This window comes from Chanodichthys erythropterus, chromosome 15, assembly GCF_024489055.1.
Source record: "Chanodichthys erythropterus isolate Z2021 chromosome 15, ASM2448905v1, whole genome shotgun sequence".
NCBI classification, from domain to species: domain Eukaryota; kingdom Metazoa; phylum Chordata; class Actinopteri; order Cypriniformes; family Xenocyprididae; genus Chanodichthys; species Chanodichthys erythropterus.
In genome coordinates, this window is record NC_090235.1 from 9,112,904 (window position 1) to 9,133,518 (window position 20,615).

At 38.4% G+C, this 20,615-nt stretch overlaps 1 protein-coding gene across 1 annotated transcript in view; it reads right to left on the reverse strand.

Annotated features, from left to right (window-relative positions):
- kcnk9 (potassium channel, subfamily K, member 9) overlaps window positions 1-3,487 on the reverse strand; it is a 51,824-nt gene extending 48,337 nt beyond the window's left edge. The window contains exon 1 of the mRNA XM_067361337.1: window positions 3,190-3,487. Coding sequence (XP_067217438.1) covers window positions 3,190-3,472 — 283 coding nt within the window. The 5' untranslated portion in view covers window positions 3,473-3,487. The remainder of the gene's footprint in view (window positions 1-3,189) is intronic.
- Window positions 3,488-20,615: the final 17,128 nt, after the last annotated feature.

Here is a 20,615-nt window from a genome sequence, read left to right on the forward strand (position 1 = left end):
TCAGTACATTCACATGTGCCCATCAGATATTCAATATTTTATTATTTTTATTATTTGGTACACGCTGACAAAGCTTTTGTTAAAATGCATTAAAAACAATTAGAGGTCCAATGGGCTTTTTTTCCATGTAGACATTTGTTTGGCTTGTCGTAACTCACAAAAGCTTGTGAGTTACTCAAAAAAAGCAGGAATTTGAAATCAGCCATTTTATTTATTGTCGTTCAACAAAATTGTGGCCTGCAATATGTGGTTAAGATCAATCGTCAACTGAGATTCCGTATTAATGAACACAGAAGTACTATAAGTTGATAGTAAAACACCAGTTGCTCGACATTTCACAGAGGAAAATCATACAGTTAATGAACTGTCTTTTTGTGGAAGAGTATATGGTACTTCCAATGCGTCGTTACACGAATAAGGAACTGAAATCATTACAAACTTTTCATCTCAGCACTGTACAACCATACGGAGTGAATGATCTATCTAGTCATCTGTCTAGTTTTTTTTAAAAATTGTATTCTTTCTCTCAACTTCTCCTCCTTCTTCAGATTTTTTGAATTGTCAGTTGAGTCTATAATTGGTTGATTGAATTCATGTGTTTCGAGATGTAAGAAATTGTGCATATAAACACACTGAGGAAGGTCCTGCTCTAATTTTAACATAAAAAAAACAGTCTATTTATTAAGAAATACTACAGGTGTTTCTTTAGGGTTTTTTTCTTACTCTAATGAAATATATTTTCTTTAGAATATTGTTTTATTTGGTATTCTTTTTTTTTTTCCTGTATTCAATCCCTTAAACTAACAAAAGCCTGATCCTTCAGGAAGTGGGAAGTGAAATCATCATGGAATAGTGATAGATTTGAGGAATTCTGAAGTGTTTTATGCCGTTCGCTGGTTTCTCAAGCTCACTGTTTGACAAACTGACAGAAACTGAATCTTATACTTTTAAAAGATGAATAAAACAAGCAATCAAAACCCTCATGTGAATAGAGTGGTGCAGGGATGACATCAAAACCCGGAAGACTAATTCGACACTGGTTCCCTTGAGATTTTCCTGTGGGGTTTATATTGGGGTTTTTCAATTTATGAGTAAAATCAGGCCAACATAAGTTAACGTTACTTAAATGTTTTGTTCTACAATGTAAATTACACACTTCCACCCCAAACATTCTTATCTAGTTCATTAGAAACATAGGCATATGTTTTCAAAATTCTTCACATTATCGATATGAGTTTATGTATTCACCTTGTAAAACAAAATGTTCAAGTATCGTCAGCTTATGTTTACCACAGACCTTATTACACTCAAAAATTGAAAAAACCCCCATTATAAAACCCCATAGGAAAATCACAAGAGAACCAGTAGGGAATTAGTCTTCCGGGTTTTGACATCATCCCTGCACCGCTCTATTATCTGTCAATTACTCATTGACTAATTTGACCTCTTTATTTATGTCATGTGTTCTTTACATTATGCAAATAATCAGATTAAAATTAATAACGTTGACCAGAGCACATATATAAATTCAGTTTACCCTCTTTCATCAAAACAGAAAAGAGTTCAAAATGTGCTGCATAACAGGAATGAACCAGCATTAAAATGAGTGTGTATATAAAATGAGGAACGTGCAGACATTCAAAAATGACAAGCACTGGTTATAAAAGCAACATGTTCAACCTGTGAAAGGAAACCAGCACCTGATCTCTCTCTCACACACACAGAGAGAGAGAGAGAGAGAGAGAGAGAGAGAATATTTGGTGCTGCAGAGTTGCATTTTGAATTAGATTTGCATTTTTTCTGTAGAAAATGTAATTCTTGCAAAGCAGCACAAAAATAGTGCTGAAGTTTTCAAGTTTCATGGATCTGTGTAAATCAAATGCTGATTTTCTGTTGTCATGACACACTCAGCATCATCTTTGCAATGTTAAGGTGGATATATATACTTATATAGATGCAAAAAAAGAGCAAAACTCAACCACCATGCAAATATGTCTAGATTTAAATGGTGAATATTCTATTAACATAAGCCAAAAGTTTTGGTCTACAATTTAAAAAAATCTGAGTCTAAACACTAAGCAGTTGGAGCTGAATTCACCGCACAAGTTTCATACTTAGAATAAAGGGTTAGGATGAAGCCAGAACTATAACCGCAATACAGTTCTGCAATAATAATGTGCACGAGAGTGTGTGTGAGAGGCGACCCAGCTGGAGCTGTAACCGGCACCTGTTGCATCAGGATTGATTTTACAGTGTTTCTACTGAACCATTAATGACACTGACTGTTGATGCATTGAGAGATGAACTCAATCAGAGATACAATACTGCAACACGCAAAACCCTGGCCTTCATCTGACCCTGTAGTGCGCGCGCGCGCGTTTGTGAGAGAGACATTACAGATCCACTCCAGCACGTCTCATGTCCTCATATGAACTGTCACGACGCCTGATCATAAGGACGCATTATGAATGTTTTATGTCGCGCGGTGCTCGTTGTTTCGGTGCGCTGTTCTTTCAGCACCACGGCACTGCACTCCACCAGACTGAACTACTAACTTCCCCACAGCACACTATCACATATGCTGTAGAGGATCATGCCTATCTTTATAAACCTAACGACAATATTTTAAGTGATTCGTGTTTAAGTCATTGCCAAACATTAAGTAATGCTGAACAGATCAGTAGCTCGTGCACATTCATCAAGTTTAATGTCATTCCAAGCTATTTGAATGAACATTAACTTAAAATTAAACATTATATGATGCTATAATTGTTGAATATGAATACACTTTCAACTGGAGTTTTGAAATAAAGAGTTTACATAAACATATTCACCATTTAAACAGTTAAGAAATGCATTTCTAAGCCAATGACTCATAAACTACACAGGCCCGGACAAGGCGTTTATGCAGTTATTGTGATTCCTGAAATGATGCAACAAATGACACACCTGTGGTGTGATAATAACAGCGACTTTCTGCGCATTGACAGCGTCCCTTCATCTCAGACAAACCCCAGTCTGGACTTTTCCTCCCGCTGAAATGCTGCACGCGCCACGGAGATGTCCATCTCACCGTACGAAGAGCAAAAAAAGCTCTAATAAACCTCGCAGTTGTATCCAGACGAGGTGCATTTAGACTCTTTTCGCCACCTTGCGCGAAAAGCACACAGAAAAGGAGCCCAAACTCACCTATCGTGGTTATGACAGTGATGGCAAAGTAAAAGGACCCTGCAAATTTCCACTGGACCCCTGCTCTGTGCGGCTCGGCCTCCATGATGATGGTCTCCAGCTTTTTATAGTCATCCTCACTGATGTTGTACTTGCCCTGGAGGCGCTTCTCCTCCGCCTCCAGCTGCTCCTTCTCCCGCATCTCGAAGTCCGACTCGAGCGCGTCAAACACCGCGGCCCCGACCAGCAGATAGGTGAACGTGCAGACGATCAGGGACAGCGTCCGCACGTTCTGCCTCTTCATGGCCACCAGGAACCGGCGGCTGAGGGGTTCATGTCCCCTCTTATCCCCCGGGAAGGCGCAGCAGCAGTCTGGAAAGGGCGGATAGGGGCAGTGCTGCTGATGCGTCTTCGGACACCGGTTGCGGTTGTAACAGGTCCCTTGATCGTGGTCCTGGCTGGCCGAGAGACACAGCAGACTGCTGGAGCGCCGGGACCACAAGCCCTGCAGCCGCGAAACTCTGCGCAAAACCTGCCCGAGCCACAGCAAAGTCCTCCCGGCGCGCAGTGCCATCAACTAGCGCGCTCCCCGAGTGATCTCCAAAGAGCTTCTGAACTGGAGAAGGTGCCAGAAGCCACTGGGATTCATGCTCGAGTGACAATTACGCACCTGTTAAATTTCCTCCTCTCGTGCGTTCAAACAAACTCATCGTCGTGGCCGTCAGATATCCAAACGAAGACCGCAGCTCCCCTGAACATCTTCCAGAAAAAGTTTCCCCGACCTGTTCATCTGAGGATCATCTTCAGCTGTTCTCACTCCGCCGGTGCGTGAGTAATGCCGGAGGCACCGGAGGAGGACCCGTGAACACGCATCATCTGATGAGCGGCGGAGACGCGCAGCGCACGACTTATGCTCCAAACGTGATCCAACCCAGGAGAAAATCACTTATTCCCGCGGCTTTGCCCAGACGCTAAACTTAATGCGCTTGATGGTCACGCGAACAACAGGTCCTAGCGCGAATGTGTCCGTTTTCCCCGGTGACTCATGGCTGGACGGATGGATGGATGGACGCGACTCTCGTTTGGCTCACTTCGGTAAAGCTGCACTGTCACGGTATGCCACCGCGAGCGTCCGCTGGCAGACTTCAGTGTGTGCCAGGCTGAGAAAACACACACACACATCACCAAAGCGCACACACAGATGGAAATACTCTACACTACATGCACACTGAGCTCGCGCTGTTGCATGTGTGTGTGCGCTATGATCTCAGCTTGAAATATTTTAAGCAATTTGCACCTTCTCAACAGGTGACCTCGGACTGAAATCAGATTAAATGTTTTTTTTGTTTGTTTTTTAAAGGTAAATCATCTGCAGCTGCTAGTTAAGTCTGGTAACACCTATCATTTTATGTTGAAAATGTGTGTCGTGCACTTGTTTAAGATGGCATAACAAGAAAATACATTATTAGGCAGCATACATACATGCACGTGGTGAGGCTGTTAGAGATTGTGCAAGAGCTATATGTAATATTTACATGAATATTATATTAAAAATCAACTTCCCATATAGTAAAATTAATTGTTACTGTTCCTAAGTGAACCTTTGTGTGCGCGCGCATCTTACGCATGAGAGAATATGCCAGCAACTACAAGGGTAAATATTAGTCCAGCCGAAAAGCCAATAAATTTATAACATGATTAGAGAGGGGAAATATACATATACAGTTAATTTAACTCACATTAACCTCTATGTCGAAACATGTTGTCACAATGAAACCTGCCATTAAACAGCCTATTATAGGTTTCTCAGCTCAATTTATTAAAAACAATTTTGAAACAAAATTCATGAACAACATACAAGTTAAAGGGATAGTTCACCCAAAAATGAAAATTCTGTCATCATTTACTCACCCTCAAGTAGTTCCAAACCTGTATGAATGTCTTTGTTCTGCTGAACACAAAGAAGATATTTGGAAGAATGTCAGGAACAAAACAGATCTCGCTCCCCATTGACTACCATAGTAGGAGAAATAAATACTATGGTAGTAAATGGGGAGCGAGATCTGTTTTGTTCCTGACATTCTTCCAAATATCTTCTTTGTGTTCAGCAGAACAAAGACATTCATACAGGTTTGGAACTACTTGAGGGTGAGTAAATGATGACTATAACCCCTTTAAATGATAACTTACAAATATCAAACCAACAAATATTGCAATTATTAAACTGTACAAAATTACAATATGACAACTTGCCCCAATCACACACTATCCTGTGAATAATACAGTTTAATTTTTTGGTTACTTTAGTTGAATCTTGTCTGAATGAATGCTGCTCCTCTATATAAAACAGGATTCCTGTCTGAACAAAATGTTCACATACATTGAACTAGACATTAAAAACAATGTGTTATTCAAATATATGTGAAATGGACAGTTGTCCCACTGTAAAACAGCATTTGGACCTTCTGAAAAGAGTTCAGTTTTCCAGAGCGTCTATCTGTGACTAAAATAACTGTAGCGATCTGGACACCATAGAGTATTTTGGTAGGTAAATGTAGGTCTTGTCCCAATATTTGTGCAGTGTCCCAGTGAAAGTGGCGAAAGCATTGGTTCATAATGATATAAAGACAATTTAGATAATATGTCTCTCTAATATATAAACTTAAAGGATTAGTTCACTTTCAAATTAAACCCCAGTCTTTACTAACCCTCATGCCATCCTAGGTGTATATGACTTTCTTCTTTCTGATAAACACAATATTAATAAATATCGGGACACATCAGAGCTTTATAATGGCAGTAAGCTTTACCAAATGAGTATGAGCTGAAGAAAGTGTCTCCATCCACATCCAAAATATCCATATTTAACAAGTTATGAAGTAAAATTTCTAGCTTCCACCAGACCGCCTTCCATATTCAACTTGTGGAAAAAGTCTAACTGATGCAACGGCAGTTTAAACTTTCTTCGTAACTTGAATACGGAAGGCGGAAGCTTGATATTTTCTTTTTCTCACACAAACACATCGCTTCGCTTTAGAAGGCCTTTAATAACCCCACGGATCCGTGTGTGGAGTACACGTTTAAGATGTATGGATGTGGATGAAAGTATTTTCTTCAGCTCATACTCGTGGGTCCTGTTAAATGCCATAATAAAGCTTGGATGCGTCAGGATGTTTTTTTTTTTTTTTTTTTTTTTTTTTTTTTTAAATATGTCTGAGAGTGTTCGTCAGAAAGAAGAAAGTCACATAAAATATACACATAGGATGGCATGAGGGATGAGTAAATCTTGGGCTAATTTTCATTTGAAAGTGAACTAATCCTTTAATACTCAACAATATTATTGATTTGACTGAGCTGGATGATGACATCACTGTTTTTCTGCAGAACTGTTTTATAGATGAAATGAACCCATTTAATAATTGATGATCTTTACAACAGAACTGACTCAACACTGAACTGACTTCAGCTGAACAATGACACTGTTTTCTTTTAGAGCTGCTGTACGGCTGAAACGAACCGTCATTTTTCTGTTGTCACTGTAAAGCTGCTTGAAACAATCTAGCACTATAAAAATAAAGGTGACTAAACTCAATCTCAGCATCTAATTATATTTATTAACAAAACAAGAATATGTAACAGAAAGAATCAAGAATATGTAATGCACAAGTACACACATTGCTGCAAAAGCGAGCTTTAGCCTTAAGGAAATAATACTTCATCAAAAATTAAGTGTTTGTGATCCCCCGCATGTTATCTTTTCCCCCTGTGAAACACAAAACACAAAAGAAGATGTTTTGCAGAATGTTCATGGTGCTATTTTTATAAAATAGATGTACACAGTGACCATTTGCTCAAAAAAAGCCAAAAACACCATAAAAGTATATGACTTGTGCACTGTATAAAAAGCCCCTTTAAGACAAGTCATTTCACTCGGCGGCCATCTTTGAAACGCCTCTCGGGCATCCTGGGCATCATGCAGCTCCAAAGCTGTTTGCCAAGCTTTCGGTTAAATTTCATATTTGAAATCACCAATAAAATCTGACAATAACTGTCTCATATTTTTTTCCCCAAACACTCAAATCATGACAAAAAAAACCCTGTATTTTTATTCTGGATCAAGCTAATGCGCATGCACAGACCTAAATGCGCGTCTCTTGTGCCTCATTTCGGAGGCGCGCGTCTGACTGTTTCTATAGAAACTAGTGCTTCTAACCGCGATGACTTTACCAGTCAGCAATTGGCTCTTATTTAGAAGGCGGGACTTATTCCGCCATATTGCGCATTACACTTTCTCCCATTCAAAACAATACGAGTGACACGTCTTGTGTCTTTGATTGTATTTCATGTCTTCAGAATAAAGTAAGTTTCTGAGAGAAAGAGGACAAAATTGAAGTCGTTATTCACGGAGAAACCCCTTAGCCAGCTCTCAAAATCTGACCAAACAGGTCACAAGAACTGACATTTGTGCAGTTTCTACTTCCTCCATCTCCTTATATGGAGCAAATTCACCGCTGCTCTATGCAAACGATCATGCAAATCTATGTAGTAAATGATGACATTATTCATTTTTGGATGAACTATTTTTTTTTTAATGCATCTCTGTGAAACTATCCTCTTACACAGTGCACTACATCCGACATCATGAGGTGGACAAACACCCACATTGTACTTGTGTAATATTGTTTTTCACTGGCCCAATGAAACTCGTTCTGAATCAGATTGCCGTGGATATTTTTACAAGAAACCCCATTTTTTAGTCTAGTAACTAGACGTAATCTGCATCAAGAGAACCAAGCGCGAGCTGTACATAAACATTCAAAGCGTATGCTGAGAATTTCAGCGAAGGCCTCTTTATCAAACATGAATAATCCTTCGGTAAACACGCAGAAAGACGAGTTTGGCGCGAGAGACCCTTACATATCGCGAGCTCTCGGCACGCAGGCTAAACACAGACACAGGGAAAATGTTCCTGTCTGATGTACTGCCGCTAAGTTTAGTTTCATTTTCTCACATTTCAAAACTCCCCACAATACACCCACACGCAGGGAGGATATTTCTAGATGTGTGAAGGCAGAAAGATGACTGATTAATGAAGAACGAATATCAGAGGACAGAGCTGTATAGGTCAGAGAAGCTAGCATACCTGTTTATTCTTTCTAGGATCTTGAAGTGAAATGATATGTAGGAACTTTGTTAGTAATGAATGACTCATATAAATTGGTGAATCAACTAGTAAACCAGTACATTAAACTGAATCATTCAAATGAACCAAATCACTGTTGAAATGAATCAGACTTTCCAATAGTCAAAAAGAGAAATCTGTTTCAGAGAGCGTGTTTGATTTAGGTCTCACTTTACCCACCTGTACTAAAACCAGCACACTGTTATGCTAGTTTTCAAAGAAAGCATCTTGTTACAGGACAAGACAAACATGTGAGCTACTATGCTACTGGAAAAAAGAACTGAATTTAGTGTATAGGCTTGTTTGAGATGCATCAGCGCTGCATAGACGTACAATTGGCGTATGACTTCAAAGTACAGCGAAAGTGACTGGAGAGCAAACAACTCCTTATCAAAATCCCTTTAAGACAAGTGATTTCACTCGGCAGCCATCTTTGAAACGTCTCTTAGGCATGCAAGTGCAGCTCCTATCTCTTTGAATGGAGAAACATCAAATTCTCCAAAGCTGTTCGCCAAGCTTTTGATTAAATTTTTTTTATTTGAAATCACAAATGAAATCTGACAACAACTCTCATAAATTTTGTTTCTAAATGCTTAAGTCATGACAAAAAACTGTATTTTTCAGGCTGGATCAAGCTAATGTGCATGCACAGTCCTATGTGAACATCTCTATAGGAAGCGTGCTTCTGACAGTTTCTATAGGAACCAGAGCTTCTAATGGCCACTGCAGTGACACGATCGGCTCTTAGAAGGCGGGACTTTTGCTGCGTTTCAGACAGATCGGATTTTGGATTTTTCCCACCTCCTTCTAGGAAATAACGTCTGGAACGCCACTCAAAGTCGGACATTTGGCGTGTGAACTCGGGGTACACCGATCAACCCCGACCTCAGCAAGAGTCATTTGAAGTTACTTCCAAGATGTCAGCTCATCCTGCTTTCAATGAATATAAACATAAAAACAAACTTTAAAGGGATAGTTCACCCAAAAATGAAAATTTGATGTTTATCTGCTTACCCCCAGTGCATCCAAGATGTAGGTGACATTTTTTCTTCAGTCGATCACAAATGAGGATTTTTAACTGCAACCACTGCCCTCTGTCATTCAAATAATGGCGGTTGATGGGAACTTCATCTATAAGAGTGCATAAACCTTGCTTAGACAAATCCAAATGAAACCCTGCGGCTTGTGACGACACATTAATGTCCTAAGACACGAAATGATCGGTTTGTGAGAGAAACCGAACAGTATTTATATAATTTTTTACCTCTAATACACCACTATGTCCAACTCCGTTCAGCTTCCTGCTAGTGAGGTCAAAAAACGCATTGTGATGACGGAAGTGATGTCTCGCGCATATACTTCAATGAGCGCGAGACATCACTTCCGTTGTCAGAGCGCGATCTGACCTCACTATCCGGAAGCTGAACGGAGTTGGACATAGTGGTGTATTAGAGGTAAAAAATGATATAATTACTGTTCGGTTTCTCGCACAAACCGATCGTTTCGTGTCTTAGGACATCAATGTGCCGTCACGAGCCGCAGGGTTTAATTTGGATTTGTCTAAGCAAGGTTTATTCACTCTTATAGATGAAGTTCCCATCTACTGCTATTATTTGAATGACAGAGGGCAGCGGTTGCAGTTAAAAATCATCATTTGTGATCGACTGAAGAAAAAATGTCACCTACATCTTGGATGCACTGGGGGTAAGTTGATAAACATCAAATTTTCATTTTTGGGTGAACTATCCCTTTAACATTAGACATTATAAGTTCATGTAATGTTACCTTAATGTTTGCTTTTCGGAAGCTGTTTTCAAAGCGATTCTATGTCATTTTTATTCTGTTTTGCCATAATTGACACAAAAACATGATATGCTCTCATCAAGTCATGGCGACATCATGTGGTCAACATGTGAACGTGACATATGATTGACTGGAACACTGAGGTTTGATTCCAGGGGCTAAATATCACGTTATTTGGGGTCGATTCAACCCGCGGACATGAAAAACAAGTGACTGCTCACAGACAGCACCGGCAAACTTGTCAAGTGACCACGCCCTTAATTATGCAGAACTTGAAGGCTTAATATTTTTTAAACGGACGAGTTATAAAAAAATTCACCACCTCAGAGTTATCATGAAGGACAAAATAAGCAGACCAAAACCACAATTTGATCCAGGCTGTAAACGTTTTTTTTTCTGCTGTAAAGTTGGCCGTTTTAACATGGGACTCAATGAGATTCTGCTTTCTTTTGGAACCGGCCAGTCGATGAATTGCAGTTTAAATCACTTCCGTATTGGCTTCAAGAGAAACTGAGGGAGGTTGCCGCTTGGCAATACGCTGACGCGTTTTAACGCTCATCAATATCGTAAATCCTGCAAAGTTTTTTAATTTTCATTTTTATTTTTAAATTTAGGTACATTTATAACACTATACTTAGTATTATATTACCATTGCATCAAATTACAAAAATCTAGTTAACGCTGCTGTGAGGGTGTTTGTTTCTAATACAGTGGCTATGGGAGTGGCATAAAAATGACATCTTTCTTTCTTCTGACTGCCGTTATCAATCTCTCTATTTTTTTCCTCTTTTTGTAACTTTTGAAAGCACTATTGTTGAGTTTTTCTTTTGCTATTTGCGCAAATGGAAACACGAAAAAATATATTTAATGAATATATATTAATAAATATATTTAATTTCATTCACCGCTATAAAAGTTTACCCAACAATGACGACTTCTGCTTCTGAGAAACCCGAAAATGTGAAAAGGGTCTATTGCTAAGTTACTTCTCAACACGTGACCTCAGATTTCAGATTCATTTCTGACTTTTCTCCAGTTTTCAGCATTGCACATTCATTTATAAAACTCTCAGGTGCAAGCACAACCTTTTCTCCCATAAAGCTCTTTGCCTAATGTCATACTGATCCATCTTAGGTTTTATTTTTTTGACCTTTCTGTCTCTTCACACCTGTGTTGGCACATATAATGAAGGGCGTGGCTGCTTCAAGTGAGAATGAGAGAAAGAGAGAGAGAGAGAGAGAGAGTGAGAGAGAGAGAGAGAGAGGAGAGAGAGAGAGCTTAAGTAAATCTCTGAGCTCAGATGCTGGAAACATGGAAATTAATTGAACTCGTGGTTCCTTGGAGCTCATTTGCATACAGGAAAGAATGGGTCCAATCCCTCAAGTAAAGCGAGGTTCATTTAAGTCAGAAAAATAAATAAATAACGTAAAAGTGATGTTTTTAAGCATTCATTTTCTTTTGTCACCGGAGCCGAAGGATGGATACACTTTCTGACTTTCAGGAACTGTAAGAATAATGTGTATTATTGTCTGTGGATCAAAGAGAAAGAATGAAGTGATTTGTCCCATGTACAGTACATTTAAAATAAATAAACTCTACATTATGTTCATATGGAGAAATGTAATACAAGTTAAGCCAATCTGTGACTTGCTGTCGATTAGCACAGAAAAAAATCAAATGTGAATCAAATTTTCAGTAATGCACTTGTAATGGAAGTCTATGGGCAAGGCATCTTTCTTTCTTTCTTTTTTTTTTTGGAAGTACTTATATTAATCCTTCCATAAGAAAGTGTGTTATTTGAGGTGTAAAGGATCTCTCCAGTATTGTCTGTGGTAAAAAAAAAAAAAAGAGCTTAACTTGTACTGAACTGGTAATATTAACTACAGCGATGTGTTTGAGGATCACTGTTGCAAATCAAACTGATTTGGGAACTGAGCTAAATATAACTCAACTATATAGAGACCTTAAAACCTAGTCTGTAATATAGCATTAGACCCACTTCAGCTAAAAGACCCTCAATTTGCTGTCAGAGTTCAGTAAGTGGGCAGCTTAATATCCCAATGCTAACACAACATCGGAGATCAATACTCCACTCTCTTTTCAGGTAATATCAGAAAGTTATTCATGAGCAGTTCTATTTCAAGCGTTGTGCTTCGTTTATCTCTATTTGTCTTCATTTTCTCTCCACTTTAGCATTTTGAAGCATTCTTTACCATATTTACTCTGTCAACTCATTTTTCCAGTGATATCTGGCACAAATCAAATTATGTTTCATCCACATAAATGGCAAAAAACACTGTTTGCAACCACTTTTAAATGTGGTTCTTAATCTGATATGTATCTGATCACATGACAGACTTTAAACACTCATATCAGATGCATAATTCACAGTGAAAATTCATAATTATTGATATCAATTTCAACAGCAAAACCTTCTAATTAACACAGTTATATTTTCATAAATAAATAAATAAATAAATATGAATAATTAAAAAAAAAAAAAAAAACAGCATGTAGCCTTTAAGTATTCACCAATTAAATAAACACTGTTTCAGGTTTTTCAAGGAATTATTCATGTATTGCCATTTTCTGATTATTTTTTTAACAAAAGAAACAGCAGGCATTTGCACCAAGAAGATTAATCAATCATAGGGCCTTTTACACCTGGTCACTTCATTTGTTGTTACTGATCGGATAGCTATCTAGTTTGTTAAAACAGTTCCATTTACACTTGGCCACATAAATGTTTCTCTGCAAAACGAATATAAAACCTATCTTCAGTTCCTGTGCTATAGCCTATGCAAATTTAAGTTCCCATCAACGAAAGCAACAGATAAGCCTATCAGCAGCATTTGATTTATCATCACCCTGTTAAAAAAAACAAAAAAAAACAGCATATGCTGGTTAAGGTAGTTTATGAAGCAGCACAGGACCAGCATAAACCAGCTCAAACCAGCATACCAGCTTCAAAACCTTACCAGCATATGCTGTTTTTTTTTCAACAGGGCTGCTAATTTCAAAGAAAGCGGCATCAGAACTGGTAAGATAATTTAGCCTCATTATGAAGATAATTGTATTTTGAGCATCTGCGATTTACTTTCAGTTTGTTCACTGGCTTGCTGAAGAGATACTCAGTTGCTCATCTGTGACGATGCGTGTTGCAGTAGTGTTATCTGGCTATTAGGGTTGCCAGGTTTTCACAACAAAACCCGCCCAATTGCTCCAGGGGGTAAAATCCGTGTTTTCTGGTAAAATTCACATTCCAGGGGCTAAATATCATGTCATTGGGGTTCGTTTCAACCCACAGACATGAAAACAACAAGCAGCAACGGTGTAAAAGTAGCCCGATTCTGCAGGAAAGCCTATAACATGCTCTCACACGTGTATTTTTTAACATTTTAGGAAGAGTAAAATTTACATAAAATTTTAAAAATAGGTTTCAACAACCAGATGCATTTACACTTATCCAGTTTTCCAGGCCTGTCATCAAGGAGAGAGGGTGGGTTAGCCCTTCCATGACGTTCTGAAGCCCCTTTTGTAATTATCTGAAGGACCCTAACCCTCCACCGCCGGAATGCGATTTAAATGCAGAAGCGATCTAAACCGAACGTGATTTCAACCGAGGAGGACCCCTCGGATCTGATTTGTGCCACTTCCGTTTCAATTTGACCCCCTGCCGAAATTGAAGATTTTAACCATTCGATGCATATGATCGCCGGTGTATTTAGAATGTTCACTGCTAAATTCAAACGTGCCTTCACGTGCTTGTCTGGTTCTAATTCTGCGTTCCAGGCAGGTTTTTGAGCCCGTAAGTCACGATTTCAAATGACGACTCACGACTTTGTAGCGTTCCTGGAAAGTCACGCCAAACTGCGTAAAAGTGTAAACAAACCAACATGGCGGACCGTAGGGGGCTTATGCTCATTAATTATTTCTATCGCCAAAAGTGCTTACTCTTTTCTTTTTTTATGGGAAACAGAGGAGGAAAACGGCACATAAGGCAAGAGAAGCTGTTATACCCTTTATTTTACCGTGCACTTGCATAAACACGGCATCCGTAGGGGCTGCCATTGTTGTTTCACGGGCTATGTGACGTCAGAACTCGTAACTGGAAGTACATTGATCTAGTACGAGTTCACGGGTGGGAAGTCACGGCTTTGACTGCTGTTCCAGTGCACTTTCACGGGTAGAAGGTTGGAAAAACATGAGTTACAGGTTGCCTGGAACGCGGCATAAGCCAGAGATTGACGTGCTCAGTGCTTTTAATAGCCTAAACGATTCACAACGTGTCACCAGACGCGTCGCGCCGCAACAGCTAAAAGCTGTCTAATCGATCATTGCAAATAATTTGGACTAGCCTACATTAGAAATAGAATGGGGAATCCGTTTACTGTTGGGAATTTGTTGTGTCGCGTCACGCCATGCTGCGCGTATCACTGATTATAATGGGTTCTTTTGTCTTTTGATGCGTCGCGCCGCTCGTGTCTGGTGTAGACACGGTGTCAGTGTTTTCAACCACATAGGCCTACATTTTATTTTAGGTTTCAAACTTTTAAATTAAGTACTAGCAAAAAAGACAAATACACACTGATGTTTGTTAAATACACTGGTGTCTATGCAAAGCGTCAATAATAATCCTTTCAATTGTGTAGGAAGTTCAGAAGTTGTATTTTTTTTCTAGTTCAACGGTGACTTACTTTTATGTATTTCGGGAGAAATGGGTGAATTTACGTGCTATTAATCCTAAAATCAGATTCGCTGAATGAGTATCATTTTTTAAGCAACAAACACATTCACTTACACATATGTGGCATTCGGAATATATCATATTCAGTTCATGGTATAGGTAAAAAGTTTGTGACGTGTCGCCATGGAAATTCGGGTTCAGCTAGAGAACAACTACCCCAATGTGAACATGCATTTACTCATCTCACTTGCACAAAAACAGTGTAAAAACAGAATAAAACAGTGTAATGCTTTTTTTAGGGAGTAATGCAATATTGTAAAGCATTACTTTTAAAGGTGCCCTAGATTCAAAAATTGAATTTACCTCGGCATAGTTAAATAACAAGAGTTTAGTACATTTAAAAGACATACAGTAAGTCTCAAACTCCATTGTTTCCTCCTTCTTATATAAATCTCATTTGTTTAAAAGACCTCCGAAGAACAGGCGAATCTCAAAATAACACCGACTGTTACGTAACAGTCGGCATCATTAATATGTACGCCCCCAATATTTGCATATGCCAGCCCATGTTCCCAACATTATGAAAGGCATTAGACAAGGGCAGAACGTCTGGATCTGTGCACAGCTGAATCATCAGACTAGGTAAGCAAGCAATAACAAAAGCGAAAAATGGCAGATAGAGCAATAATAACTGACATGATCCATGATTACATGATATTTTTAGTGATATTTGTAAATTGTCTTTCTAAATGTTTCGTTAGCATGTTGCTAATGTACTGTTAAATGTGGTTAAAGTTACCAAACACAATAAAAGGGGATGCCTATATCTGGTGACACAGTCAAGAACTTTCAAGCTGAAAATGACAAGTGCACACAGATACAAAATAATATATCACAGGAATAGTTGTTCTTGCCTGTGATTTCCTTTCATTTCATAAATTAGCTTCTCATTATCCTCTTACCTCTGAGAGAAAGACAGACTCCAAACAGACTAAAAGAATACTTGAACAGAACATAATACTGCTGTTGCACACACACACAAACACACACAGCTTTGAGAGCTCACAGGGCCACTCTTCACTGGATCTCATCTCAGCATTCACACACAGATACAGAAGAAACACACATTCATTTGATTCATCTGGCAGACATGAAGAAAAGTGTGACAGCCCAAGAACTGATCACTAAATTATTCAGACGATCTCCTCACAAAACTATTGAAATATTCTGGTGGAACCCTTGAGTCCTGCAAAAACAGACACACAAACATTATAAAGGGTCATAGAGACCCCTGAGATCACGGCCGACTCGACCTGTAGAGAAACAGAGAGAAGATCCACCTGAAGCAGAGCTCATTCAAACTCTGCTCAACCTTCATCATTACCGTCACACTAATAGAAAAACAGAAAGTATCATGTTGAAAAATTCATCAGAATCTTGAGATGAAATTTTAGAACATACAGCAGACTTCTACACTGAAACGCTAAATAATTTGTCCTACCAAATTGATTTCTGCAACTTATGCTTTCTTATACAGTTATAACACATACATTACAAATAAATGCAGTTGTTTTGAACTTTCTATTCATCAAAGAATTTTGAAAAAAAATATCACAGTTTCCATAAAAATATGAAGCTGTTTTTAACATTCAGAATAATAATCAGAAATGTTTCTTGAGTATCAAATCAGCATATCAGAATGATTTCTGAAGGATCATGTGACACTGAAGACTGGAGTAATGATGCTGGAAATTCAGCTTTGATCACTGGAATAAATTACATTTTAAATATATTGAAACATAAAGCATTTTTTTTAAATGTAATAATATTTCAGAATATTATTGTTTTATATATTATTATATTACACAGTTTTATATTGTTTAACTGTATTTTTGATCAAATAAATGCAGCCTTGTACGGAAGAGGATTAGGGCCAAGCAATAATAGAAAAATAAAACCATCTCGAGATTAAAGTTGTTAAATTTTCTCATAATTTAATGACTTTATTCTCATAATTTAATGAGTTTATTCTCAACATTTTATCTCGACTTTTTTCTCGAAATTTAACGACATTTTTCTCAATTTAACAAATTTGTTCTCGTAATTTAACAAGTTTTTTCTCGTAATTTAATGACTTTATTCTCAACATTTTATCTCGACTTTTTTCTCGAAATTTAACAACTTTAATCTTGAGATGTTTTTTTTTTTATTATTGCTTGGAGCAAATTTCAAAAACATTAAAAGATCTTACTGACAACAAATAAATAGAGATAAAAGGGAAGCAAAAAACAAAACAAAAACATAATTAGTATATCTTTAATAAAACAAAATCTTTAAAATATCTCAACATTTTTATTACAGAACTTTTTTCATTTATATAAATTATTTTATCCATTATTATTATTATTATTATAAACAATTCCCTGCAAAAACACATTGTGATTGACACAAACCTTATAACCCCATAAAACATATAGAGTATGGGTCATATTTTAATTTAAATTGCATCATTTTATCATGGTTTTTGAGAATAAGTGGATGCCAAGTGATCTGTTCACGCTGGGACACACGCACACAACAGATAATTTTTCTTTTGACACAATATTGTAAACAAAGTCCTTGTTGACAACTACATATATGGGAAGCATATAAATCTCCTGTGTTTTGCCTTTTTATTTCGCTATTCTTTTTTGGGTCACGACCCAGCAGTTGAGACCCCTGATTTAGCACATCCAGTGAGAGAGAAAGAGATGACTGTGGCTCTGCACTGCCTGAGGATGCTGTCTGCTGACTGATAAGACTCCCGCTCTATTCACAGGTGGTTGCCAAGGAGACGGAGAGGCACAGAGAGGCCACTCAGACAAACCAGATCCGGTCGGACCCTCACTGCAAAAGATCAGGATCAGCCTGAGACGACAAACTCCACAGACACACAAATCCCTCTCAGCTCCTAAGTCTCTCTCCATCAGTGCACCGCTGCGGGCACACTGTCGCTTAGAGGACGAGTTGAATGGAGGACATGGACATTAACATATGTACACTCAACCAATGTCTGTTTTCGAGTGGCTGAATCAGCAAGAATAACTTCAGCGGTCTCTGGTTCTTCTTACATGCGCTGCGAGAGCACTCCAGCAACTGACGGTCAATGGCGAGTGTGTGAAAGTGCACTTAATCCACAGAAGTGTGCACTTACAACAGCTCACTTCAGCTTTAGGTTACAGAAGAGCGTGAGAAAGCGCTCTGCGTTGGCATATGGGATCGCTATTATATAGTTTGAGCATCAGACGGCGTGCAAATGCTTTCAGATCTACTGTACACGCAAGACAGCTACAACTGCGTGTTCAAAGACTGAATGGTTTCTGAAGAAAATCTTTGCCTTTAGAGATATGTATTGTAAATTATATCACAAATAGAAAAAGTGTAATAAAATAAACACTTGTTTTCTAAAATATCCAAAGCAAAAATGTATTTTGGATGTTTGCCCAAAATCTCAAAATTGACCAGATTTTTTTTTTTTTTTCCTGTTGTGTCTTGACTTAAAGGGATAGTTCTCCCAAAAATGAATCTACTCACCCTCATGTTGTTCCGAACCTGTATGAGTTTCTTTCTTCTGCTGAACACAAAAGAAGAATTTTGAAGAATGTCGGTATGGGCCATAGTATTTTTTCCCATTTTCGTCAAAATATCTTCTTTTGAGAAAGGAAATTCGGTTTAGTTTCACTGCCAAAGGATGAGGTTTTAAAGAATCAGTGATTAAAGATGGGACAGAACCTGCTTTATTTTAGACCAACTTGACAACCTGTAAATGTGATTAATATTGATGTATTTCATATGAGTGTTCAAAATATCTTGTGTTTTAGCTATTTTCTCTCTGGCTAAACGGCTAACTCACATTACTTTTGCTAATCAGCTGTGGGCCAGTATTACCTAAAACTGTGTCCATTAATACATATTGTCTGTCGTTCTTACTACACTGAGTACTGATAAAGGATGGAGCAAGATTTGTTTTACAAACTTCAATGTTACATCAGTCATTCACGTTAGTGCAGGGATAATGTTAGCACTATTATTGATACAGTTAATGATACAGTTCCCACATGTGCACCACAATAAATTAGAAATATAAACATCGGTTTGTTGATCGACATACTCTTGTTAATGCTGATGGTGAGGAATTACAGTTGCAAAATCTCATGGTGAACGTCAAACTAAGTAGTATAACTGAGAAATGTCCTGCTAGAGTTGTTCTTGCAATGGAGGATTGGGTTGAATAACTTGTTCTTCTAATGTCTCATCATCGGACTCGATTTTACCATATCGGATTGATATGGTAAAATCAGCGCTATCGTTACTGTCTTTACAGTGTGTATAATCGCTGAGCTTTAGGAAGCCTCCGGATGGAGCTGTAAGCTGTAGACCAATCACAATAGACTGGGACGTCTGGCTAATCAGAGCAGAGCAGGCTCACGGAAAGGAGGGATTTACACAGCAAAATCCCCAGAGTTAAAACAACTCTGCTCAGAGAACACATGTTCCCTCTCTACATAGAGTTAAAATAACACTGAAGCAGAGTTAAAGGTACAATATGTAAAATTCTTGCAGTAAAATATCCAAAAACCACTAGGCTAGTGTGATATATTTTGTCCAGCTGATTACTAACAATTTCTCTAATGTTTTCAACTACTTGTAAATCATGAGAAAATTCCCATTCTAAACAGTGACACGGGCAGTGCAGTCGCCTGTCAATGACGTCAGTTACCTTTGTTATCGCCTTTACTGACGTAGAAACCACATGACAACAGTGCCGTGGACAAATGCGGAAGTAGTGTCTAGCGTCCAGCAAACCACTAGCTTGCTTCAAGCAGTTCCTTATTTACTTCTTGCACGTTTTATGCTGGATTGTGTTACTTATTTATGGAACATAATTACTGTTTACCATCTGCCGCTGGTTTTGTCGACAAGGACAGCTCCCGTAAACTCATGACCGGAAAAGCGGAAGCGGCGCCGGCGGCTGTGTAATAATAATAGTCCCGCTGCTTGTGAGGCGTGTGTTGATCAATCGCTCCAGCTCCTCGTTCAGCTCCCGCAACACTCTGCTTCATACTACAATAACGTTAATAATCGCATCCACGAACATGAGTTCTTCCAGACTCCAATCCCTATTCTTTCGCACCGTCCGTTGAGATGGAGACCACATGTCCCAAGTTTCCGCTCTAAAGCTCTAAAAAATATCACAAATTGTACCTTTAAAGTTAATGAGATAATATGCTGTTCGTGGAGATGTTTAATCAGATCTTGAGAAATTTAATGTCTTTTATCTTCAGTTGATTTCATCGAAGGCTGTGGCTGAAGTTGTAGTTATTGTGTTTCTTTTCAGTGTTTATGCTTGTTAACAGCAGGTGTTCATCAATAATGCTCAATCATAACTTAATCACTTAATTATCTCATTAACTTTCACTCTGCTTCAGTGTTACCATATGTAATCTGAGCAGAGTTGATTTAACTCTTCTTTTTCGTGAGCATTTGATTGTGCGGTTAAAAACTAGCCTAGAGCGCCATCTGCAGTTAAAACTAAGCTCAGAATCGATTCGAGAGAGATAATATCAGGATCGATCCAGATTCATTGTATTGTCCCATCCCTGATTCACAGTATTCATAAAAGAGTAGGCAAAAAGTACCAGGATGACCAGGTTTACTATCCCATGAGGCCATGGGAGAGTCACATGATAATGACAACATGCCGAATGTCCGGATTACATTCACACATACTTTATA